This window comes from Melozone crissalis, unplaced genomic scaffold (assembly GCF_028551555.1).
Source record: "Melozone crissalis strain CALT ecotype California unplaced genomic scaffold, PUWL_Pcris_2 ptg000029l_1, whole genome shotgun sequence".
In the NCBI taxonomy this organism is placed as follows: domain Eukaryota; kingdom Metazoa; phylum Chordata; class Aves; order Passeriformes; family Passerellidae; genus Melozone; species Melozone crissalis.
In genome coordinates this window covers 4,831,975-4,856,088 of record NW_026535807.1, presented here as the reverse complement: position 1 = coordinate 4,856,088, position 24,114 = coordinate 4,831,975, and the positions used below count along the sequence as shown (strand labels likewise).

Genomic DNA, 24,114 nt, shown 5'->3' with positions numbered 1-24,114 from the left:
TACATTTGGAGAAGGATTTTGATGCACGGTAGTGCAGCAAACCCTGGGTGCTGTGTGATGCTCAAGCCATGGAGGCTGAAGTGTGAAAGCCTGAAAACACAAGTGTTCCAACATGGACATGGGGTCAAAACACCACAGCTGCTGGCACCAACTTTTCCCTCCAAAGGTACGGTCACCCTAATGCCCATTTTAGGAGCTCTCTAAACAGAGTCTGGTTTAGAAAGGAGACATTGTTTAATCTGCACAGGCAGAAGTTTCCGCAAATCAAACACCCCAAGGGGTAAAAAGTTCTATCTATTATATAGTAAAATTTACGTGAACCCGCCCACATACTACATATTCTCCGCCCTCCTCATGCATATTTATTTAGGTGATGTAATCTGACGCAATGCCTGAAACCCAAAGTTCTTCTTTTCATTAGGCAAATTCTATTGTCGAAATTATCAGGCGGCATCAGTTACTTTGCAAAAGGTGAGAAAGATCAGCGTGAAGACAGAAAATTCAGCTTGAAGACACCAACCCCACTAGCAGAGCCCCCCTGCCATGGGATACCCCGCAGTGCCCCCTTGGCCGGGGCTGACACTTCTCGTGGTGCCCTCCCCGCTCACCCCTTGTTTCACAGACGATGCCAAGCGGCTTCGCCACGTGAATGCCCTACGTGCATCACCACTAGCTGAAGGAACAATGAATTTACAGCGGTTATTGACAGCAGCCCCTGTCAGCTGCCAGCCCTGGGCGGTGACACACGCCCGTCGCTTGTGCTGCTGCTCGTTCGCTCTCGGGTTCAGCAGCGCGGAGCGGCGGGGCCGGAGCGGAGCGCGGCCGCTGTCGGTGCCGGTGCCGCCCCGGTACCGCCGTCGCTGTCGGTGCCGGAGCCGCCCCGGGGCGGTGCCCGGCGCTCCCGAGCCTGCGCGGCGGCGGCGGCGGCCATGGAGGTGCAGGTGGCCCCGCTGCGGGCCTGGGACGATTTCTTCCCCGGCTCGGACCGCTTCGCCCTGCCCGACCTCAAGGACATCTCGAAATGGAACAACCGCGTGGTCAGCAACCTGCTCTACTACCAGACCAACTACCTGATGGTGGCCGCCGCGCTCGTCTCCATCGTGGGGTCAGTGCGCGGCCTCGCGGTGCGGCCGCAGGGCCGGGGCGGGCGGTGCGGTGCCCGCGGTCCCCTGTCCCTGGGTATGGGCTCTGCGACCCTGCCCGGTGCCACGGGAAAGGGCCCGGCCGGGATGTGAGAGCACAGGGGCGGGGGAGCTGCCTTTTCCTTTCCTCCTTTCTCCTTTTCCCCTGTTTTCCCCTTACCCTTTTCCCTCCCCTTTCCCCTTCCCGCCCCTCCTTAAACCCCCGGTGTGGTTTAAAAATGCAGCGGCCTGGTTTGCAGCCTCCCTCGGCGCTCGGTGGCAGCGGGGTTCGCGGTGTGTCGGTGGGGTGTGCCCGGCCCCAGGGCTCCCTCCCTGTGTGTGTTATCTCCCTTTCCCACGGGCTGCTCCTCCAGCCGGTGCCCGGGGCGGGCGCTGCGGGCACCGCGCCCGACCGAAGGCAGCGATGCTCGAGGCGCTCGGGGTGCGGGATGGCGCTGCTCGCCGAGCCGCATCCTGCGCAGCGAGCTGTGCTTCCTCCCCAGCCTGCCCAGCGGGGCTGCTCAGGCTGAGACACGCTCAGCTTGGAATTTAAAAAAATGCATCGGTAAATTCTGCTCTCAGTTGCTGTTCTAAAGTAATGTTCAGGGAAAGCCGTTCTTATTTCTGATCTAGATCATACAGAAAAAGTTCGCTATAAAATATATAAAGTACCCCTTCATTTCCTTCTGGTGGGCAGGATTCAGACCTTGGAGGTAGGACCGTCTGCTATTGTGTCACACCCAGCTTTCCTAAAGGGAATAAGGAAATAACCTTATAATCACCTTCTGAATCAAAGGCTGTGTGACCTATGTGACTCTATTTCAGGTACTGCTCTAGGATCTTTGGTCAGAAAGCTCTTAAGCAAGACATGCAGCAGAAATGATGATTAAGCTTTTAATATGGAAACTAAAATACTCCACTCTTCTCAACAAGCAATGCACAAATGCTTAAATTGGAGAACTGCCCAGCCACCAGGCCAGAGTGGCTTTGGCTGAAGTACATCTTATCTCTTATGTTGCAGAGGCTTAAAGTGATTCCCCTAAATCAATTTTTTTTTTTTGCGGGGGGTAAGCATTCTGCATCCTGTCAGGGCTTCTGAAGCTGTTGACCCAGCATCTAAGTTGATAACAATTCTGTGGCTCACAAGAGACTTTGACTTGTGCTCAGTGGAAGGATAGGCTCAGAATCTTGCCTTATGTTCTTGATGTATGTGATAGTTTTAGATTCAGTATAGTGGCATAGGCCTTGTTCTTGTCTATTTTGGTGGGGATATGTCACAGTGATTTTACAGACTACGGGGCTGGCAAAATGAGACTTCCATGGTCTTGCTGTTCTTCTCTCACTTCATTCTAGACTTGTGTGTTCATTACCCTCATTAGCAGCACAATGCTGTAACCAGCTCTCAATGAACAGATAAATCACAGAGTCCCTGGAAAGCAGGGGGACAGCTCTTCTGCTCAAGAAGATGGGAAAAGGCTGTAAATAATTTTGGTATCTCCGAACAGGGTATCTCCCTATAAAACAGGGATGGCAGCAGCTTTTACTCACCCTCCTAAATTCCTGCTTTTGAACTCTGATTGCTTTTCTACAGATGGGGGGAGATTTCTCTCCCACTTGTTTCCCACTAATCTGCTGAGGTGGGAGGTGGAGGAGGAAGAGAGCCACAGAAGATGGAAACTAATATCAGAACTGCAACTATAATATCTTAATGTTGAATGATAACCCTCTGTGTTGAAAACTTATGGGTGAACAAGGCCTGAAGTGAGATCTTTATCTCACTTTATTTTTTTATTGCATGTCTTACGAGTCTTTGGTTATATGATGAACCTGATTCTTCTAACATAGAAGTAAAATCAGATGGAAGAATAGTTCTAAAGGAGATGGGATAATACCTCAATAAAGAAAAAGTATCCATTTGTTTTAATAAAAATACTTTTCATTTGGCCAGACTGTGGCTTTGGAAGAAAGGTAAAGAAAGTTCTCCTGATAAATTTAAACTGATGACTAAGTTGTCTTTCACTTCATTCTGTAATGGGCAGGAACCCCTGATAAATGATGAATCATGGCTTTTTAGGAACTCCAGGGCTGTGTCCAGGCCTAAGGGCAGGATTATTGGAACCACTAAGAAAGTGGTCTTCTTGTGATCAAAACTAAACCTATGACCAACTCTACCTGTTTATAAACCATCTAATTGTATAGACAGACTTGAAATGCAAAGATGATATTTTCAGCTGTTGCAGTGCTGTGGTTGTGCTGGGCTGACACAGAAATTGTAGCCCAGAGCTTTCTTGATACTGGAAATACTTTGTGCCACAGCTTTAGTTTACTGCCCCTCCTACAACAAAGCTGAGCTCTCCAGCCTTTTACCTTCTCTCCACAAGGTGTGGAATAACCTTACCCTGAGCACAGTGGAATTGTAATGATCTTTTCTGCATTGTGTCCCTGCCCTTCTCCGTCCATTTGTCTTCTCCTGTAGCTACTCTTACCTGTAAATTAAATTGTGCTTTGCAGTAATGCAGATTTTACTTTCAGCCTTCAGGACTGGGTAGAAAATAAGAAACCAGTGAACAAGAAACTAAAATTTGTGAATTAGTGCCACTCCACAAATACAGGCTGGTGGTAGCAGCCACATTCCCTCCCTGCAAATTCCTTTAAGGACTCTGGACTTGTCTGCCTTTTCTTTTCTTCCCCCCTACAACTCTGTTGCAGTAGACTGCTGATAAAAAAACAAGCTCTTGACAAAATTCTGCCCTTTCTCCTAGTTATAGAAGAACTGGACTCCCTGTTCTTACCCTGAGCTAGGGCCCTGTCATTGTGAGTCCTGTATGAATTTTTATTAAAATCAGGGCCTTCAGTGCCTCCCACATCTTGAAACTTCCCTCAAACAGTCAATTTAGTTAATAAGTGAAATTTGTCTGTTCTTCCACCTACTCCAACAAGGCCTCTCTTATCATGGAGTTCAAACTTAACTACTTTAAATTCATGTAATTTCATCTAGGCTTTTGTTGCCATGTACTTGCTAAAAATTAGCTTCAGAATCTGACAGTTTTAAAAAAGCGTGCTGAATTTCGGAATGCTGCATCAGAGTGCTCATTCTGTCTTGGAATAATATTCTCCTTGCAGCCTGAGGTTTGATGTCTCTTTCCTTTGCCACTTCTTCAAAACATCTCCTGTCCATCTGTACAACCCCAGCAGTCAAAAACTGTGTCATTTTTTTTTCCCATGTTTCTTCCCCAGATCACTGCCTTAGCTGACGTACTTGTAGTGATTCCCTTTGCTGAAACAGAGGCTCCAGGGCAGCAAAATGTTTAGTTGCTCTCATGCTTGATGAAAAGCTAAGAATGAGTGAGCAAAACACATAATTTTAAATCATGTTGCATAATAATATTGGTGCATAACTTCATAAAGGTCTGGCAGTTCTGCAGGCAAGGATTCTGTCTCCTGTTGTCAAAGCCATGCAAGTGAGCAACAGTAGGTACAGAAGCATTGCTAAATCCATGGATGCTGAGGACTATCCCTCCAGACAACGTGCTATTTATAGTTTTGTGTGCTACCTGTAGTTACAGCTGCATAACCTCAGTGAAGCTCAAAGCATGGGGAAAGAGGAGGCAGAACTTCATCTTTCAAGTTATTTAAATGAATACAAATAAGCACATTTTAGTGCTCTGACCTGCCCTCTGCTTGGGCCGTGGTGGAGCAAAAAGCCTTCTAAGAAGGAATTTTCATGCTTATTTCAGCCTAACTGAGCTGCTCTAAATTAAAAAGATGTTCTCAATAACTGCCAGTCTCCTACTCAGTGCCTTTGTTCAGACTTGCCTGGTCACATGTGAAAGAAACAGATGTGACAGCAACTGCTGAATAATCACCCCAGGACAGTCGTCTAAAATGGAGATGATCTGAGGATGGAGCTATCTTGCTTTTGCTTTTTATGTGGCCTATCCTATTTCTGGGCTTGTGCTGCTGGAGGCTCCTTGCCTTACACAAAGAATGTGCCTTGCCAAGCTGTCCTTTCCCTGTGCTACAGCTGTGTGTCCTCCCCCTCTCCTGCTGTAAGCTGTGCACAAGTGTGCAGGTATGAAACAACCTGACAAGAAGAGGTGATGTGATAGCTCACTGAAAGCAGAGCTTTTTGTGTTTTCCTGCTCCTGTGTGAGAATTCTGACCTGTTTTGTGATGCATGTAGGGCAGTGCCTAGAGATATGAGTCTAATTTTTAAAAAAAAGAAAGTATTTCATCTTCATCTGTTTCTGCTGGCCAGGGGTAGCTGCCAGTACTTCTTCCCACACAAGTGCACCCCCAGAATCCCTGCTCTCCTGAGGCTGCTTCTACCAATACAAAGTGTCCCGTGGTCCTCCTTGACACAGGACAATGCCCCTGTCCCTGCAGCCATCCAGCATGTTTCTTTCCATGTGTTTGTTTTCCCTGACTCTACTTTGTATCTAGGTGGATGCTGGAGGAAGCCTGGTGTCTGCAGGGCAGCAGGAAACTGAATCTGGGTGATGGCTTTCCTTGTCCCCTTGTCCCATCTGTACTGGAGGTCACAGGCTGGTACCCTGTCACCACAGAAGACAAAGGAGATGATCCAGCTGGGGTGCTCTGAGCTGTTGGCACCCCCAAATGCTGTTAGTCCTGCCACACTCACTGCTTTCAGGGTCAGAGAAGTTAGTGGGTTTTATGTCCAGCCCTAAAAAAAGTTTTTCTTCCCCCAGGTCCTCTGAGCAGTATAAACTCAAGTCACCTTACCCTTGCCACGCTGGTAGTTCTATGCATTACATTTTTAGGTATTTGAGGTCTCATAAATCCCTGCTAAAGGGAATTATATTTAGAAAGTATCTTGTAACATACTTAATGGCTGGTCACTTACCTTTCCTCTGCATCTCTGAAAGACTTCCAGCCTCCTTGCCTGAGCACAAATTTGTCCTCTTCTGTTCTGACCTCTGGATAAATGTGGCCAATATCAGTGTTAGTGGTTCAACAGTAAGGTGACTTCTAGAGCTGTTACACAGCTCTCTTTTTCCCCAGTCTCTGTTGTTCTAAAATTACATATCCCTGTTTTTTCCTTTTTAGTTTTTAGCTATTGTGCTATTGAGAACAGCGTGCCAGCAGATCTGAGTGAAACTGGACAATGGAGTTCTGCCTTCCTTAATGCTGCCATTGTTGTAGAAGAATTTTCTACATCTGAATGTCTAGGATAATCTTAGATAGTGCTGTAAATTATGCTGTGGGTGAGTCAAGCAGCAAAGGGTGGCTTTGGCAATGACACCCTGTCCAGCAGTGTAATCACCAGCAGTGAAGTCTGTGGACACATGGCTGATGATGTGAATGCTGGTTTTCAGTGGCAACTGTGATCCCCATCTGTGTTCATGTGGCTCTGAATGCCTTCACTTGATACTTCTGCTCACTGTTCCCTTGTGCACGTTGGAATGCAGCCCACTTCAGAAAACATGTGATCCAAATCACTCTCCTCAGAAAAGAGGGATCTTCTGAATGCATTCTCCCCTCACCCCTCTTCATGTCCCTTACAGCCAGGCAGTGACACAGAACCTGGGTAATACCAGAAAGAAATGTAGAGCAGAGAAGTCTTTGTCTCTTCTCATAAATATGGAGGGATGGTTCTTCACCACAAGTTTCTGAAGTTGTAACAAGAGTAACAGGAAATGCAGATAAGGCTTTGAGAGTATTTTCCAGGCACATGGAAAGTGTAGAGTGGAGCTCTGTCTAGATCTTTGTTGCTTCCAGGATTATCTTGTCCATGGATTTTTAGCAACAAGAACAAAAAAAAGATTGCTGTGAGTTGTGTAAGTTTTGGCCATTTCTGTCTTGGCCATTTCTGCTCCAAGACAGCTGAGGTGTGGAGGTGAATCCTACTTTAAGAATCTCACATGTCCAGTGGTACATATATAACCCAGGCACCAGTGTGGTCCAGTCATGAGTCACCCTCCTCCTGCTGCTAAGGAGCACAAATGAAACTGATTTCTTTCCAGAGCAATGCTGTTCACTTTTTCCAGCCTGGAAACTTTAGATTGACAATTCAGAGCTAAATATAATCTGGCTGGCTACAGGGAGTGACTCAAATGCAACAAGCAAGTCTGGCCTCTCACCACTTCCAAAAAGCCCGATTGGCTTTTCAGCATGAGTAGCAGAAGCAGGTGGGGAACTACTCTGAATTTTAATCTTTTTCTGTCCAGCTGTCCCATCCCCTGTTGGCACAACTGACTTGAAGAATCAAGAGCCATTCCTTGCTGTGAAATAATTCTTGGGGGTTCTTCCTTCTCCAGGAAAATGCTCCCTAGCACTGCAGGTAGAGCTGGCAGTGCCAGAGCAGATTTCTTCTGCCTGGGCCGGATGTGAAGCACAGACCACAAACCATAACATCCTCCTTGGCAGTGGGGAGGAGTGGTGAGTCACTGGGCACGGTAGCTTTGGAGCAGCAGGATGAGCTGCAAAGTCTGCAAGAGTAAACCTTGAGCGTGTCTTGCTTTATTGGGCACTGTCATGCTGCTGCCATAGCTGTAATAGCCCTGAGGCCTCAGCTGTTGTGTAATCAGATCAGTGCATGCCAAAGCCAGAAAATCAGAATGCACACCAATTCACATAACTTATAGATAGATAAATACCATAGAGCCTGGACTCTGGATGAGTACAGAAACAAGCTCAGCAAAGTCATTGCTGAACACTTGATTCTGAACAAGCTCTAAATACCTGGGGATGTGGTTTGAGCAGGTGACGTTTCTGCCTTCGTCCAAAAAAGGATTTGCTGTTTGTAGTCCAGAGCTGATCCACTCCATGGCTTGGTTTGCCTGGAAACTGGTAACAATAACAGAACACAAACCTCAGCAGTGACTGTCTTGCCCAGCCTGGCTCTTGTTCCTGTAAGACCTTTATCACATACTCCAGCTCCTTCTGACTCTCAGACTTGCTTGCTTGGGGCTGGGCTTCCATCTGTTGTGCTACCAGTGGAGAGCTACTTTTGCAGGTTCATACAATTTTTTTTGGAATGTAAACCAATGAGAAGGTTTATTCAGAAATGAGAAGTAGTGAAGTAACTTCCTTTACTCAGTGTTCTACCTTTCCCATTTTGCAAACGTAGACGAGATAGCAAGAAGAGCTAGTTCATCTGAAGGCCTAGCCTGAGCCTGGTTTTGGTCATGTGAAGGGAGAAGATCAGTCAGTGTTGTCTCCATCTGCTATCTAGATATGCTGACTCTGGGTGTGATATCAAATGAGTTGATTGCAGAGGTAGGAGGGGTCCTGGTGGGCAGTGCCTCTATGATGATGTGCTGCAGAAACTCATCATCCTGAGCTAAGCTCAGGAAGAGAACATAAAGACAAAGATTACCCTAATTCAGTGCTAAGGGTTTCTTCTTCAGTTATACTTTTTACTTTATTCAGCTCCTGCTAGAGACCTTGGTGAAGATTTTCACAACAGCAACTTCCTTTTCAATGCCTTACCTCCCTAACATTACCACTGAGCAGGCTGATCCTCTATGGACACACAAGTCATGAAGGTGCTGAAACTGAACTCTTTGGTTGTTGTTCCTCTTCCCTCCAGGTTTCTGAGTCCCCTGAACATGCTCATTGGTGGCACTGTGGTGGTGCTGGTGTTCCTGGGCTTTGTGTGGATGTCACACAACAAGGATGTGCTCCGCAAGCTGAAGAAGCAGTACCCAACCACGTTTGTCCTGGCCATCATGCTGTCTAGCTACTTCCTGATCTCCTACCTGGGGGATGTCATGGTGTTCATGTTTGGGATCACGCTTCCTCTCCTCTGTGAGTATTTGTTCTCTTCCCTGGGGGGCTGGAGGTGTGTGAGCTGAGCTTTCTCAACCAAGTCTGCAGAGTCTAAGTCAGCTGTTAACTTTGCTATCTGTGTTTAAGTGGTCCCAAAGCAGAGCTGGGGGAGGGGACACAAAGCAGCACAAGCCATCTTTGATGTTATTATTAAATGGATACCTGTGGTTACTTCAGCAGTCATTGATACATCATCATCTTCCAGTGATGTCACAGTGCTGGGACATGTCTTAAGTGCTGCAAGAACTATGCATTCCTTGGGCATGAGCAATTAATGAGGGTGTTTTTGTCATGCAGTGATGTTTGTCCATGCTTCCCTGAGGCTCAGGAACATACAGAACAAGCTGCAGAACAAGATGGAGGGGATAGGCTTGAAGAAGACCCCGATGGGCTTCATTCTGGATGCTCTAGAACAGCAAGAGGATAGTATCAACAAACTGGCTGACTACATATCTAAAGTGAAGGAGTAAGCAGCTGCAACGTGGCATTTCTGCCTGTTGCAGGAGTGTAGTTGCTATTTACTATTGTTCAAGCTTGCTTTCAGTTTATGTACAAAACAGGAAATGCATGTGGTACAGGTTAATAGTTGCAGGATACAGGTATTCCAAGGTCTTCAGGGCTCCTCTAAGAACATACAAACAGCAACTTTTTTTCTATTGTATAGCAAAATGTTCTGGTGTTTACACAAATACATCCTAACTTAACCATGTTTGCTTGTCTCTTCTTCTGGGGGTAGAGGAGGAAGAGGTAGAAACCTATGGAATGCAGTCTCTCAAACTGACTTGTAGCAAATTGGTCTATTAAAGCAACATCCCTTTGATCTCAGTTCTAAAATATTGCAGTTTAGCCAGGTCATGCTGGGTGACACCTTTGAGGCTGGTGATGCTCAGATGAGCTGGAATGTATCACAGGCAGGTATCTCTTGCATCCTCCAAATCCCTCCCTTGGGTGCTCTGTGTTACAGAGACCACATTACCAGCTTAACTGGATGTGGTAAAACTCTGCAGTGCTTGTGCCCAGTCTGGGGTCCTGTCCTCACCTCACAGCCCTCCTTTAGCAGCCCTGAAATAATCTAAATAGCTGTAAGCATGAAGAATATACACGGCCCTGCCTGCCAGTCCCAGTAACATTTACCTTCAGGCTCTCCAAAATCCTCATCCATAGAGCTGCTCCCCTCTGTAGGAGAGCCAAACTTCCCTGTGTACCAGCTAAACCCTGGCCAAGCATGGGAGAAAAAGAGAGAGGTTGGATGAGCTGAGTTCCTACCCCATGGATGTTTTTAAATACTGCTACTTTAGGACTTACCTGCTTTAGTCTGCACAAGCTGTTTGTAGATGGAGGTGTATGTGTGTTCTTGAGCGTGGGTCATCTTTTTCTTTCTTCTCACCCAGAATGCAAAGATACAGGTCAAACATGCATCTGTTGACTCTGTACTTCCAACACTCCTCAAAGGAATAAACTGGATTTCAGGTTTACAAGTACAAGCAATAAATGTCAAGATAAAATTTTTGAAAACCCATTCAAATTCATGAAGATATTTGCCTGTTAAAACTCCTGATGTTGAAAGCAGTGTGGGGGATTCTTTTATATATACACAATTTAACTGCCAGCTCTGATGGAATCATCTTGATAACAGGAGCTTACCAACGACAGGGGGGGAAAGTTGTCCAGGTGAGACTCCATTTCAAATACTCTTGAATTTCTCTTTTCTAACCAAGTAATTAATTTAACAAAAAAGCAAGGATCCTTGAAGTTGAAGCTTTTATGTAACTTGCCATGCTGTTTTCATAGTGAACTGTGTAGAACTCTGAACATGTCATTCCATTTAAGTGTTAAGGTGATCAGTATTTATCAAAAATGTCTGTATATTCCAGCTGAAGAGTCGATGGCCTGTTCCTCACTTGTAGCGCATGGTCTTTGTTTTCAAAAACTGTTTCCACACCTAAAGAACATAGTAGCCTATGACTTCATCATTACAGTAGCATTTTAAAAACTACACAGTTATGAAGAAAAATAAATTCTAATGGTTGGAAACTCGACCTTGTGCCTGTGTCTGTGGTTGGGGTGGTGGGAGATCTGCTGTCACCCTGTGGCTCGTGCCACAAGCCCGTGCTGGGGATTAAGCTGCTGGCTCTGTGCTCTGTGTCAGCTTTGTTGAGGCCCAGGGGACCTCTGAGCTGAAATATTCCAGCCTTGCTCTCGCATCCTTAAAACAGCTGCTCTACAGAGGTGGAATACTTACTGTATTTCTTCATGCAGCTTTGGTCTCTTACATAACTCAACTCTACTTAACTGGGATTTCAATTCCTGTTAATTACCTGAGAGGGATTTTTGCCTCTAGGATTACTGAGAGCTGTGCCCAGAGCAGTACTGGTACCAGCTCTGCTGCAGTCAGGCTAATGGTGTGATGTCTGTGTGTGCCTCCCTCCTCCTGTGATCCCTGAGAGGCTGCTCAGTGGGAGAACGTGGATCAGAGCAGAGTTTCACAGGTCATGCTCTATCCACCCTGGAAATTCATGTTTGGCAGCTTCTGGGTGTAGCAGTAATTGGTGCCTGGCAGCTTCAATTGGAGATTTAAAGCACTATATTACATATTCCTTTGTGCTTCCCTGTCCCAGCTGCTGCAGTCTGAGCTGCACCAGCCTGGCCTTGAAGCCAGTCTGGAGAGCAGTGTGCTCCAGCAGCTTTCCTGGGCAGTTACCTGGTGCATTTGTCACCTGCTGCTGTGCTCTGTGCAAGGCCTTGGTTGGAAGTACCAAGCTTCTTCCTTTCCTGCTCTTCACCTTTACAAAAAGAAAAGGCTGCAATGAAAATTACTTTCTTTCTTTATGTTACTTCCCTGCTATGTGATGCTTTAAAGCTATTTGCTCTTTCTTGGGCAATGAAAGTAATCAGCTTTCCCAAGTTTGGGGCATCACATTTGCAAGCAGAAGCAGAGCTGAGAAGGAGCTTTACAAGTTTGGAAGGTGGAGATTGGAAAGAGACCAGGTGATAGGTACCAAAGGACAAGAACAAGTGAAAATTTGAACAAGTGACAGCAGAGACTACCTTGGATTCAAGAGGTCTTGGACATTGCTGATACTACAGGACTATTAAAATAAACATGGGAAGGGGGAGCAGGGAGGGACTGGGATTTAGCTGCCAGGGAAGGTTGCTAAGAGTTACCACTCAGAGATGAACTCACCTGAAGGAAATCCTGCCAGGAGATACAAAGCTGTGCCTTTGGATCAAGCAGCCACAGGAAGGTGCATTTTAGCACAGGGAAAGCCTTTGCTCTTTCCCTGTGCCTTGCAGCTTTAAAAAAAAATAGCCTCAAAAACAATTGGTTTCTTGTGAATGTATTTCACAAGAGTGTGACTTAGCTCTAGCTGCTGTACAAGAAAGGCAGCAGAAGAACTTAATGATCATAAAGTGATCATAAAGAGGGGGGAGAAAAAAAATCATAAAATTATTAAGGGAAAACTGAGTTGTGTATATACAGGTTTTACCCCTTCAAATCCAGCCTGCCAGGATGTGACACACTATTCACACATCATACTAGGAAGAATTAGGTGTTTCTTAAACTCCTGGAATAGTGGTGAGGCTCATCCTCCTGCCACAAAAAAAGCATGGAGAGAGACCTAAAATGGCATTTCAGTGCTCTCCAAGGTGGCTGCAATTAAGGATTACAGTAAGACCATGGTGAATCACAGGGAATGAACATCACATTTCTCAAGCAGAGCATGGCATCATCTTTTAAATGCTGATCAGGTAAATACCCACTAGACATTGTTCTGAAATAGAAGGAGCTTGGAAGGTGTTTGCTGTACCAGAGCAATTGTTCTGTGAATGCTTTTTAGCAATGGAAGTGCTGCACGCTTCTTACAGAGAGAGCTTTATTTCATTTCTATTTCCTTAGCCTAAAAAATGAAGCTGTATACATAGAAACCAAATACATTTCTCATGGACAAGAGAGTAATAAAGTAGCATGTGTGTGAAAAGAAGGATAAGATAAAGCACAGCGTGTTCCTGCAGAATCTGGCAGCAGAAGGACAACGTGGAAGCAAAATAGTTTGCTGACAAACTAGAAAGACAAGGTTATTGATGCCTCTGAGAAAATACTCCCACAACAATCTGAAGCCTCAGATCCACTTGGCAGACAGATGGCAGCGGGATTGTTTGATACCTGATGGAAACACTTAGCAGTGACTTTTCCCATGCCAGCCGTTTTCAGCACACTTACACAAGTGTGTGTCACAAGCTTTGTTCCCAAAGAGTTGAATACACCACCTGGCTTCTGCAGAAAACATCTGCTGAAACAGTTGTAGGCAAAACTTGAGTAGTCCTTATTCCAAGTTGTTTTCTTCAGGTCAGTCTGGTCTCTCACTCCAGCTGCTTTGGCAACGGCACCTGGACAAGGACAAGAAGTATTAGGAGGAGGCAATTTCTCAGCCTTATTTACCAGACCAGTTTAGTCTAATACAAACCCCCAGAAACTAAAATATAACAGCTGGGAACTCCAAGGAGCTCTAATTGGGAGCTCTCTTTTGTTTGGAATGCCCCACTGGATGTTTGGAATGCTTAAGGTCCAGGAAAGCAGTTTGAAGGCCTTGAGTCTCACCACAGAGAGAACAAACACCCAACTCAGCTCAAGCAGAAAAACTCCATTTTAGAAATGAAGCTGAGGGAATTGAGGCAAAAAGGAATTACCAAAACCATGGAGGATGGGCAGAATAACACCCTAATGCCCCAAATCCAAGCCAAGTGGTCTGATGACAGAGGCCAAAACAGTGCCATCCCAAAAAATCCCCAAACACTCCACCAAAACAAACCACCCCAAGCCCCGAGAATGTGTCCATAGTTTCATCTTTCCATGGGCTGGGACAGCAATTGTTATCTGGCATATTTAGGATGCACCATGAATTGATCTGTCTATCTTTAACCCCACAGCTCTCATGGATAAAATCCTCCTGATCATTTTGGGGGAATGGCTGGGGTTCAGTATCACCCCTGGCATATGGCAGCACCCAGGTTTTTCAACCATTGCTGTCCAAAACAAGGGCTGTGCCTGGCAGAGAACGAGCTCCATTGTCCTCCAGCCTCTTGAGAGCTGGGCAGGCAGCAGCTCCCACGGCCATGAAGGACCAGCCTTGTCACCAGCACAATCTGTGAGCTGTCCACAAGCAGGTCGTCTTGTCTGGGATGTGGAACCAAAATGCAAACCCTCGACTGGCCCAGAAATGCCCTGGGGAGAGGCCTTGGCTGCAGCCAAGTTGGAGTGGCCAGCACAAACTCAGAACCCCAAACCTTGCCTACAGGACAGAATGTTCAGGGTAATCCTGGACCAGAATCTGAGGTCACTGCAGAACCTGCGCCTGCCAAAATATCAGGACAAACTACTCTGTCTGGAATTACTGAGAAAATATTTATTTCTTTGTAGGTATAAATGGAAGAAAAATTAGGACCGCTATATTAAAATGTCAATATTGAAAGAAATGATAATTACAAAATACTACTTGACTATTTTTAACTACAAGGGATTTTCTGTCCTCTTCCTAAAGCCTTGACAGCACAAACAGGCATCAAGCTACAAATACATCAGCCAGCTCTTAAGATTTCTTGAATCAATGCAAGGGAATGTAACAGGTCAGGAGAACAAGAGCTTAAATCTGGTGGCCAGCATTTTGAGAAGAAGCCCATGAATTTGGTACCCAAGTGAGACCATACCCAAGAGGCAGTTTTCAGTTTTGGACTGGCATTCTAAAGTCAGGATGATCTTGATCTCATTGAATTGCCAATTTTCAGTGGCAAAGTTTTACTTGAAAACAAATATAAAATCCCCTACAGTACCACTACTTTCTTGCCACAACCTTGTTCCATCTTTACTGCTGGTGGATCTAATTTCTTTTTTCTTGTTAGCACTAGAATTTTACAATTGATCTATATAAGGACAAACGGAAGAATGAGCAGCAAAGGACCAGTAAAATAATGCACTCCTTGTTACTGGGTGAGGCAGGCAGGAGCAGGGCTGCAGAGTGTGAGTCCAGGCTGGATTTCAGTGTGTGCCAAGTGCTCTCTTGTGTAAAGTGAGAGCTAAGGAAAAACAAAGCTATTGAAGAGAGAAACATGGGGTTTGTGGGAGACTGATGTGAAAAATAATACCTGTTGTACTCCTGAAATAACAGTCCCATAATACCATGGGTCTGTCATAACTAATACACTATTAGGAGCATAGAAAGGTTGAGTTTCTGTGGGTTTTTTCACCTCCTGAGTGAATTTCCTTTCTTTTACCCTGTGGATGCAGCCAGGGATGCACAAGGCTGAAGCCTTGGTGTGAGTCCCCTGTGTACCTTAGTGCTGCTGGAAAACAACCACCTGCACACCAGGAGTGGCAGCCTGACACAAAAGGGTGACAATGCCACATGCAGGTGCATTTGCCAGCCCTGCCAAAGCCCAGCATTTCCAGCCAGGGCTCAGAGCACAGCAGGTGAGTGCCTTTCCCCCCTCGGAGGCACCACTCTGCACGTACCGGCCTGAGATAGGCGACGTTGCTCTGGCGGATGTCGTTGAGGAGCTGATCTCTGGGGGTTATTTCCACCAGGGGAGGAGGTCTTCTCCTGGGAACTGGTTTGAGTGTTTTGATGACGTCCTTGAGGTTGGTTTTCTCAGCAGGCTCCACGTACTCTGGCACAGGGGCTTTGCGCTGGGTCTTCTTCAGCTTCACCACTTTGAAGCAGATGGGTTTCTCCCTGCACGGCTGCTCGGGTGCTGGTTGCCTCGTGTTCTCCTGCCTTTTGTTCAGTGACACAGCTGCAGGGACAGGGGGTTTGGGGGCTTGTGGGGGCTCCTGCATCCTCAGCTGGGACAGCGGTACCCCCAGCATCTCCCACATCCCAGGAGGCAACCCAAGTCCATTCTCCAGCATGGCTATCAACTCCTTCTGCTCCTTCATCTGCTGCTGCCTTTGCCCCTCCTGCCTCTTTTGCCTCTGCTTGTCCAGGTTCCTGCTGAGCAGGTTGGTCACCACCATCCTGGGCCCCGGCAGCTCGAAGTGATAGCCCATTTTGAGGAGGGTGTTGTTGGCTTTCAGCAGCCTGGCAATCTCCATCTCTGCCTGGTGGCCCAGCAGGCCGCGCTGGTTGTGGAAGCGGAGCTCGGTCAGCGTCTCGTTGTACTGCAGGCAGCGCATGATGGCCACGATGCCTTTGCCGGAGATGAAGTTGGAGTCAATGTTCAGGGTGGTGATGCTCCTGTTCTCCCTCAGCATGTTGGCCAGCGCGAACGCCACGTTGTCGTCAGCCCCCACGTTGGCCAGGCTGAACGTTTTTATGTTTTTGTTCTTTTTCATGGCGTTGACAAAATCGATCAGCATTTCCTTGGGGACGTTTTCTATGTTGTTCAGGTTGAGCTCCTTCACGTCTGGGTTGTTTTTTCGGACTTTCTCCAAACTGTCTTCTAAATTGGTTTGATTTCCTGAGGGCCTGGCACTTATCTTCATGAAGCTGGTATCCAGCGCTAACTTCTGGGGGATGTTCAATTTCGATATTTTCTTTTCATTTTCCTTGGGCTTTTCTTTGATTTCTCCTGGTTCTGTAACTGGCTTCTGACTTATCTGGTTGATGTGACTGTTCTCATTGGTGCAATTCTCCTTTGTTTCCAATTCAGTCTCATTTTCTTCTTCGTCTTCTTCATCATCTTCCTCTTCCTCCTCCTCCTCTGCGTCTTCTTTCTCATCCTCCTCCACCACTCTCTCCTTATCACTTCTATCTGTCTTTGTGTCCCCAGGTTGTGTTCTTGACTCGGACACGTGCTCATTTTGGTAATGTCTCTCTTTTCCCTCTGTTCCTGGCATCCTCCCTCCAGCCACCTCTCCACCGCTGCCGGCCTCTCCTTCCATCTCCTCCGCTGCACTTCTCTGAGGGAGACAAAACCTCACAGCTGAAATAGTTGCAAAACATCTTTGCTACAATAACTTTCTGGTCAAATAGTAGCAGCTGGATTTAGAGCCCTCTTTGCCCATACAATAGAGAATAATCCTTAAAAGTGTCACTGCTGTAAATTCAGGCTGCACCAGCTTGCTTGGGAACACAGGAACAACTTGTTCCTAAAGAAGCTGCAAACCAGTTTCTCATCTTTGCCTACTAAATTAAGTCCTAACAATTAAATCCTGAACATATTTAATGATATGTTAAGATGGTCTTTGAACCCTTCCGGGGGTTGAGAGTTTCTGATCCAAAGTCTCTTTCTGGATTTAGTAATCTTTATAAATTCTTTGACAAGAAAGTTTCCTTCATATGCCACAAAGCACTGGACATCAGTGTGACCCCCTGATGGTTTGCTCAGCCCAAGGAGGAGTGAAAAGGGCACATTGTGACCCCTGTGGAATCAATAGAATCATCAGCACAAGGGACAACAGGGCTACCTGCCCTGGCAGTCCCAGGGCATCACACTTAAGGCAGCACCTCACTGAAGACAAAACATTAGCTCAGTTTGGAGTCCAGAGATAGAATCCAGCCCCTGCACAAAGCAGTTGTAGGGCAATGAGGCTTCTAACATCCAAATAAATTAGTTGCAAACATCTACCAATTCTAGAGACACTCCTTACTGAGATTTTTCTTTGTCAAGCATCTTTTTCCAATCAGTTCCTCCATCACAGAAATGCTAATGAAGCACTAATAAAATCAAGCTATTTCCCTGAAATTTGCACTCTTCAGGCAGGACAGTGCCATGGCTTGTGCTGCACCCAAAGTCAGCGAAATTGTCCCAGTCACTTCTGCCCTTGGGGCTGTGGGGGTGAATGGGTTTGGGATGGGGATTGATGGGTCAGCTGTGAATGCAGCAGCCAGGTCCACGCGCCCAGGTTTCAGATTTAACCTCTGAAGTGTTTACAAAATTGTTTCTTTGAGCATAAGAGTGCAGGAGAAAAAATCCCACAGATTTCCCCTGGTCTCCAAACGCAGCTCATGAAACCTGCCCTGGGAAGTCTGGGATGCGCCACACCGGTGAGTATTAGCAAACCACTGATATTTAAAATAAAAATAAAATAAATAAGTCACCTCAAATTCACTTCCAGAGAACTTCACATTCAAGTATGGATGTGTTTCATCTGGCCATGTTTCAATTCTATTAACCTATTTTTAAGTGTAGCCCTCATCCTGAAAGATATCTAAGTATGACCTTAACTTCATTTAAAAGTCATGGGGATAGTCAAATAAATTTAAGCATTGTATTGAGCATGGTTGAACTAGTTCAAGAGTTTGCATGCTTGGTTGTTAATGTTTCACCCTGTTAAAATACAGTGGTTTGGGATTTTTCTCCAGTACATCATTAAATTCTGTCAATTAATAATTTAATTTGTATGATTAATATAATCTTCCATGGAAAAGCAACATGGTGTTCTTCCATATGCAAAATCAAACTAATTAGAGTTACATCCTCCAAAACTGATCTTGTGACAGTTTCTCAGTGATTTGCTTTACTCTAATCAGAATTAGGATTTTTTTTTTCTATTAAAAAGCTTAAGTAAATATTTGGGAAAAGCAATTAAAAAATTACAAATCCTGACATCAGTCCAAGCTGGATTCTATCACTGATGAGGCTTTTAGGATTAATCTACATTCGTTTGTACTCTACCTTACGTAAGGGACGGAAGCAGAGGCAGGTTAAGGTATTAAAGCTACAAAACAGATCCCACTGCTGATGCATAATAAATATTTGTGATTTTTGCTCGTTACCTCAGAGGGCAGGAGGGTGACAGGAACTCTCTCATCCTCGAGCATGCGTCTGGATGCCTTCTGCCAGTACAGGTAATCGACCAGGGACCTGTGGTCGAAGCTGCCCGTGGGGGGTTTCTCTGTCTGATCCCTCTGTATCATTCCAGTCGGGATTTCAGGGTCTGGGGCCATGACTTCCATCTCACTCTGCAGCTCCTTCAGCTCCTCAGGGGACAGGTTAGCCAGGATTTCATCTTCATCAATGTCCTCAGGACACACGTCTTCGTCGGAGTTTTGGCCAAGTTCAGACATGTTCATTCTCCCCTCCTTCCTCTAACACTTTTTAAACCTAAACAGAAAGATAAATTTCAAAGGGTTTTCTTTTTTTCCCCCCTCACTAGCAGTAGTTATCTGGTTAAAATGACCAGTTCATGTTTTGGTCCTGAGCTGTGGCAGCTCCTGGGCTCAGTGCGGGGCACAGCCCGTGCAGTTCAGTCTATATTAAGCTGCACTTGGCTGGATAAAGAGAATTTATGGCGATGCTCCATTTTCAGCAACCTGTCAGCTGTGCAAACCCTTCTGACATTTCAGTGCAGCTGGTGTGTCCCCCACGGAGGGAGGCAGGAGACAGACATGTTCCAGAGGATTCCTGGGACACTGCACTGCCCGGGGCGGAATCACCAGAGCAGGATGAAGGGACATCAGCGGCACCTGTGAGATGTGCAGGTGAAATCTGGCCTCTGGGAGGAATCAGAAAGGTTTCTGTGTCCATAACATCTCCAATCTATCTCAAAAGGACCAGAGACCACAGGCCCTGTGCTGCTTTTGGCCAGGTCTAAGCCCTGGCTGACCATCACAGGGGGTTTGGTGTGAGTGCAGCCACCCTCTGTGGGTGACCTCTCCCAAACCTCACATCCTGGTCTGGGGAAACTCCTCCGAGGTGGAAAAAGGAGGGTAGAGCTGGTACAACATGCCCCTTCTGCCTGGGGACAGAGGTCCGTGCAAGGACAGGCACCAAACCCTTGGAGCAGGCTGAGTGCTCCCAGGGCAGCGTTTCCCATGGCACATCCCTGCTCCCAGCCAGGGGCAATGCCACTGCGGCTTCTCGACTGGCCTGGCCCTGCCATGAGCATCATTTGCACCATCAACTCTTCTTGGCTGGCAGCTCATCACCAGATCATCCTTCTCCTACTTTTTACCTTTTTTTTTTCAGAATTAATATGCAGCCACAAAGATTTACTGTTATATTTGTAGACCTGATGTAGCACTCTAAAATCCTTTTCATCTTAGGTGTCCATTTCATCCAAGTGCCTCCTTCTTTCTTCAGAATACTTTATAGACTGCTAAATTCCCACAGCAAACCTCCAGCATCACCATGTGCATGGTTTCTTTGTAAGAGTAGAGTAGCAAGGGTGGCTCATTTTGCTACTCACACTTTGGGCCGTTCATTGGATTAGGAAGATTGCCTCTCATAATTTCAAATTTTCTTTGCAGGGGTATCAAATCAAATCCTCACCTTGCAAATGCAGCTTCCATAGGAGCAAAACCATGGGGGAGAGGCTCTGAAACCATGCCCTGCCAATTTTTAAACCATATTTCTCATCACAGTCTCAGCCATGCTCTGCTGGAGTCTGCCAGCAGCAAAATAGGGTCTGCATGATGATGGTGCCTCTTTGCCGTGTTTTGTAACATGAAACATGGAGCTCTAAGCCCTGTTAACCTCTATTAAAAGTCCATTATCCAAAGGTCCTCATTTGATTCATGCTGTTACACAGCAGGGAAGAGGGCAAAAATTTAGGAACGGCATAAGTGGCAAAGGGAAAGATAATAAATGTTTCTCATTTAAACAAGCCAAGAATGCAATGGCTCCATTTGCCCCTTTGGTATTTCAGGGATGTCCTTACCCTTGTTTTATTTTATGCAGTGGCAAGCACAACAACAGACCCACACATCAATCTATCTGCTCTAACCCCCAGTGATTGCTGCCCATTGTAGAACACACAAATGGTTTCCTGGTGTTCTCAAATAAATCAGTGCTCCTCAGCAGCCTGCGTGCTGCTCTCCCAGACCATGCAGTTTGGGCCCCAGAAGCTGTCTGTGCAGTGCTTGCTGCTCACTTGCTGTTTCCTTGCCTGTAAATAAAGCCCCATGCCACCTGCTTGGGTTTCCATGATCTTCAGCCAGGCCATCTTGGGCCATGGTCTTATCAGATCATCCAAGTTAAGCAGGGTCAAACCCATGAATTCCTCTTGAGAAGGAAAACAGGGGTACTGAGAACACTATCAGGTGTTTGAAAACCACTTTTTCTCTTAAGCAGAAATATATCACTTGTCAATACCACCATTAGGAAACTCTAGACTGGCAATGATGCCTTCCCCATCAGATGCAGAGCAAGGGGCTGCCTGGTGACACCTCTCCTGGTGACATGGGTGCTAATCCCACAGATTTCCAAGGTGGGTATCATATTTTGCCTACTTTAGGTCTCTCCTCCATAAATTATGTTTCCAGGATGTACTTCCTTTCCTAACACACTGCTTAGTGTTTTGGTGTTCTGGTAACAGCACATTAGAGCAACAAACAACACCCTGAAGGTGAGGACACGCTCACAGTGGGTCTAAAACACTTTTCCAAGTCTAAACTCCCACCTTCTTCCCAAAGACATTTGCTGGTGCTCCCCTCAGAGCTTTCCAAAACAATCACACATTTCTCAACCTTCATTAAGACAGGAAAGCCACTTCCACTGGTGACACTTGCTATTTCCACACCAGTTTGACACTTGTTCAGGAATCCCTGGGCTAACAAGCTGCTGCACTGCTACCAGAGGGCAGAGCTGTGCCAGAGCAGCCCTCAAAGCCCCAGCAGAAGACAAGAGAAGGAAAACAGGGGTGCTGAGAACTCTATCAGGTGTTGGAAAATCACTTATGATTGTGCAGCAATTCCTACAGGCAGTAGCAGCTCAAAACTCACACTAAGCAGGTACCCAACAAGCGTTAAACAAAAGCACTTCAGACAAAGGATGAGATCTGCCCTGGGTAATGAACCATTCTCACCCACTGCTCGCTGTTTGTAAGGCAGGTACTCACATATGGATGAACTCTGGAATGAAACCAGCAGCCTCTCCTGCAGGATTGCGTCACATCATTGATTTTTTCCTCATTTAAACATTTTCTTCAAAAATTCCAATCTAGCCCTCTTGAAAGCCAAAAGGTTGACAAGTTCTTCGCTTGAATATCAGCAAGGCCTGACTGCTGTGTCACCCCTTGACAGGAGGCAGCCCATGTTTCAAGCCCATGTTTCAAGTGCCTAAAACTGTTCTATTTTTAAGGTAATTGATGCTTGCCACATGCTGTGGCCAAATATTGGAGAGCAATTTCTATAATGTTGGCTTTCATTTTTTTTTTGTTTATAAATCCCCCCTCTATTACCAATCCGTGGCATTTCCAAGTGCCACTGGAAGGAGTCAGGAATGTGCCCATGTAACATAACCTTGCATTACTTTTAAGAAACTCTTAGGCTGATGGGAGAGTCTAAAATTGACAATCAGTAGCATAGAGCAAGCATGTCCAGCAATGCAGTGTAACCCAATACAGGGATTATAAAGGGTCAGATGATGGGATCTGAACAATAACAACCACTGAGCAATGGGAGCAGTCATAGAGAGACACCCTGTGGGAAAAACATCACCCACCACACCTCCAAATTCTTCCAGATATAAATATATCAGATTAAGTTTGCTGCTTAAATAGAGTAAGGACACCTGACTTTGGAGGTATTTGCCCAAGTTGTTTGACAGGGAGCTGCAAAGGCAAACCCTGTGAGAAGCAGCAGGCACAGCAGGCTGGGCCAGGGCAGGAGGGGGCAGAGGGATGGGGATCTGAGCCCTCCCCTGCTGCCCCAGCTCAACCAACCCCATGTCACTGTGCTGAGGTCCCTCATCATCTCCCATGATCCCTCCCATCATCACTGTGTGGATGCCTTGTGATTTCCTCTGCCTCTAGAGAAACAAGCAGAGCTGCATCTCCTGTTTCAGTGGGACCTGGATGCTTCTAATTTGCCCCCCCCCCCCCCAAAAAAAAGAGCTTGGTGATTTATTTATTTATTTATTTTAGTTTCCATTTTTAGAGAAATCTGAGAGCAGCTACAGTACCTGTGCAGTAGGAAACAACCTCTGTCATCATCCACCTTCTTGATTACAGGGAAAAGAAAACGTCAACAAGTGTAGGGAGAAAAGGGGAGCAGGGAGAAGGCTTTGGTCATGACAGGAATCAAGGACAGAACATTTCAGCCTGGAGAAGGGCACTGACCACCCACAGTGGCCTGCCCAAAGCAATCCTGTAGGGAAATGCATTGGTAAGTCACATGTGTATGCCTAGGTTTGTATCAAAAAGGGTTAAATAATCAGCAAATGGATTTCTAAATAATTTCGACTCTTTAAAGCCATTAAAAAATATCAAAATCCCCATGGTTTTGGGGTAGCAGACAGCCCCACATATCAATGTTGACACTGAGATGTTGCTGGTGGGGGTCTGGAGATGACACAAAAGGCAACTGAGCTGCTCCTGGGCCGACCCAGGACAAACCTTTGCCCCATTCAGAGCCAAAACCTGTTCCAAATCTGACCCCCAAAGACTGACTTTCTGGGCTTGCTTGCCACTGAACAGCACCACACCCCCCCTGCCATCTCCCAGCATTTTCTTACTGACCACACTCTGAAGAGGCTGGAGCACAGCCAGGGGGGCTGCTCTGCACCATGTCCTGTTACACAGAGCAGTTCTGTGGCTACAGGAACGGGTTTCTGCTCCCAGATGTCATTTATAGCACAGACATGGGCAAAATGCTGAAACACTCAGCCCTGGTTTCTGCTCACTTGGTGTTTTCCTTTCCCAGCTTGTTATTTATGTGACCTTGGTGAAGCTCTTGTAAATACCTGAATGTTTTCATCCCTGGGCGGTGGTTTGTTACCTCCTCTTCCCAAAGCACAGTGCTAACAGCTGCCAAAAGGAGGAGAAAACCAGCCTGTGGTGAATAAAACCAGGTCTGTGAGAGACCAAGAGCAATTTTGTTATTTTATGGGGAGCAGGCAATTCATGATGTTTGTTACCTGACCACGACTTCAGGGCCTGAGCTTCGGCTCCACCTGGGGCTTCTCACCCATGGGCAAACCCAGAAGGTGCCCTGAGCTGGCCCAGAGTGGCTTGGCCTGCTTGGGGACAGAGCTGAGGCTGCTATGGGGACACTGAGCCCTGCACAGGGAGTGCCTGGGGACAGAGCCTGGGGCAGCACTGGCTCCTGTGTGATGGGCACAGCTGGGCTGGGCACGAGGCACACACGGTGCTGAACCTCACACTGCCCATGGGCACTGCACAGGGCATTCACCCAAATGTTTACTGCTACCAACAGAGGGCTTGCCATTCCAAATCTTTGTGCAAAACAGGCTCAGAGATTCAATACTGGCATCAGAAACGCGAGCTCAGACCTTGAGAGAAGACATTAATCTCCCTGAGAACTGT

The 24,114-nt window shown here is 46.3% G+C and overlaps 2 protein-coding genes across 4 annotated transcripts; one reads left to right on the top strand and one right to left on the bottom strand.

Moving 5' to 3' along the window:
• The first annotated feature begins 894 nt into the window (after positions 1–894).
• ARL6IP5 (ADP ribosylation factor like GTPase 6 interacting protein 5) lies at positions 895–10,951 on the top strand. The gene is made up of 3 exons (XM_054281144.1): positions 895–1,105; positions 8,674–8,891; positions 9,210–10,951. Exons 1-3 carry the CDS (start codon positions 930–932, stop codon positions 9,380–9,382), a joined length of 567 nt encoding a protein of 188 aa, XP_054137119.1. The 5' UTR covers positions 895–929; the 3' UTR covers positions 9,383–10,951.
• A 2,279-nt stretch (positions 10,952–13,230) lies between these two features.
• Positions 13,231–18,916, bottom strand: LMOD3 (leiomodin 3). Of its 3 annotated transcripts, XM_054281163.1 has the most exons (4): positions 18,626–18,916; positions 17,565–17,577; positions 15,421–16,736; positions 13,231–13,301 (listed from the first exon to the last, which is right to left on the bottom strand). In XM_054281163.1, the coding sequence occupies exons 1-4, from the start codon at positions 18,914–18,916 to the stop codon at positions 13,275–13,277; spliced, it is 1,647 nt and encodes a 548-aa protein (XP_054137138.1). In that variant the 3' UTR covers positions 13,231–13,274. The 3 variants fall into 3 exon arrangements, with proteins under 3 accessions (XP_054137138.1, XP_054137137.1, XP_054137136.1); XM_054281162.1 differs by lacking the exon at positions 17,565–17,577 and having other exon boundaries at positions 15,421–16,748; positions 18,577–18,916; XM_054281161.1 differs by lacking the exon at positions 17,565–17,577 and having other exon boundaries at positions 15,421–16,806.
• Between the last annotated feature and the right edge of the window lie 5,198 nt (positions 18,917–24,114).

Bases quoted from the DNA above. Each gene is read 5' to 3' on its own strand.
- LMOD3 (XM_054281161.1), bottom strand. From the start codon at position 18,916: ATGTCTGAACTTGGCCAAAACTCCGACGAAGACGTGTGTCCTGAGGAC. The intron at 16,807-18,625 runs GTAACGAGCAAA...TGTCTCCCTCAG, and splicing joins TCACCCTCCTGCCCTCTGAG to AGAAGTGCAGCGGAGGAGAT. The intron at 13,302-15,420 runs GTACGTGCAGAG...GTCCTTGTCCAG, and splicing joins ACGTCGCCTATCTCAGGCCG to GTGCCGTTGCCAAAGCAGCT.
- ARL6IP5 (XM_054281144.1), top strand. From the start codon at position 930: ATGGAGGTGCAGGTGGCCCCGCTGCGGGCCTGGGACGATTTCTTCCCC. The intron at 1,106-8,673 runs GTCAGTGCGCGG...TCTTCCCTCCAG, and splicing joins GCGCTCGTCTCCATCGTGGG to GTTTCTGAGTCCCCTGAACA. The intron at 8,892-9,209 runs GTGAGTATTTGT...TTTGTCATGCAG, and splicing joins GATCACGCTTCCTCTCCTCT to TGATGTTTGTCCATGCTTCC.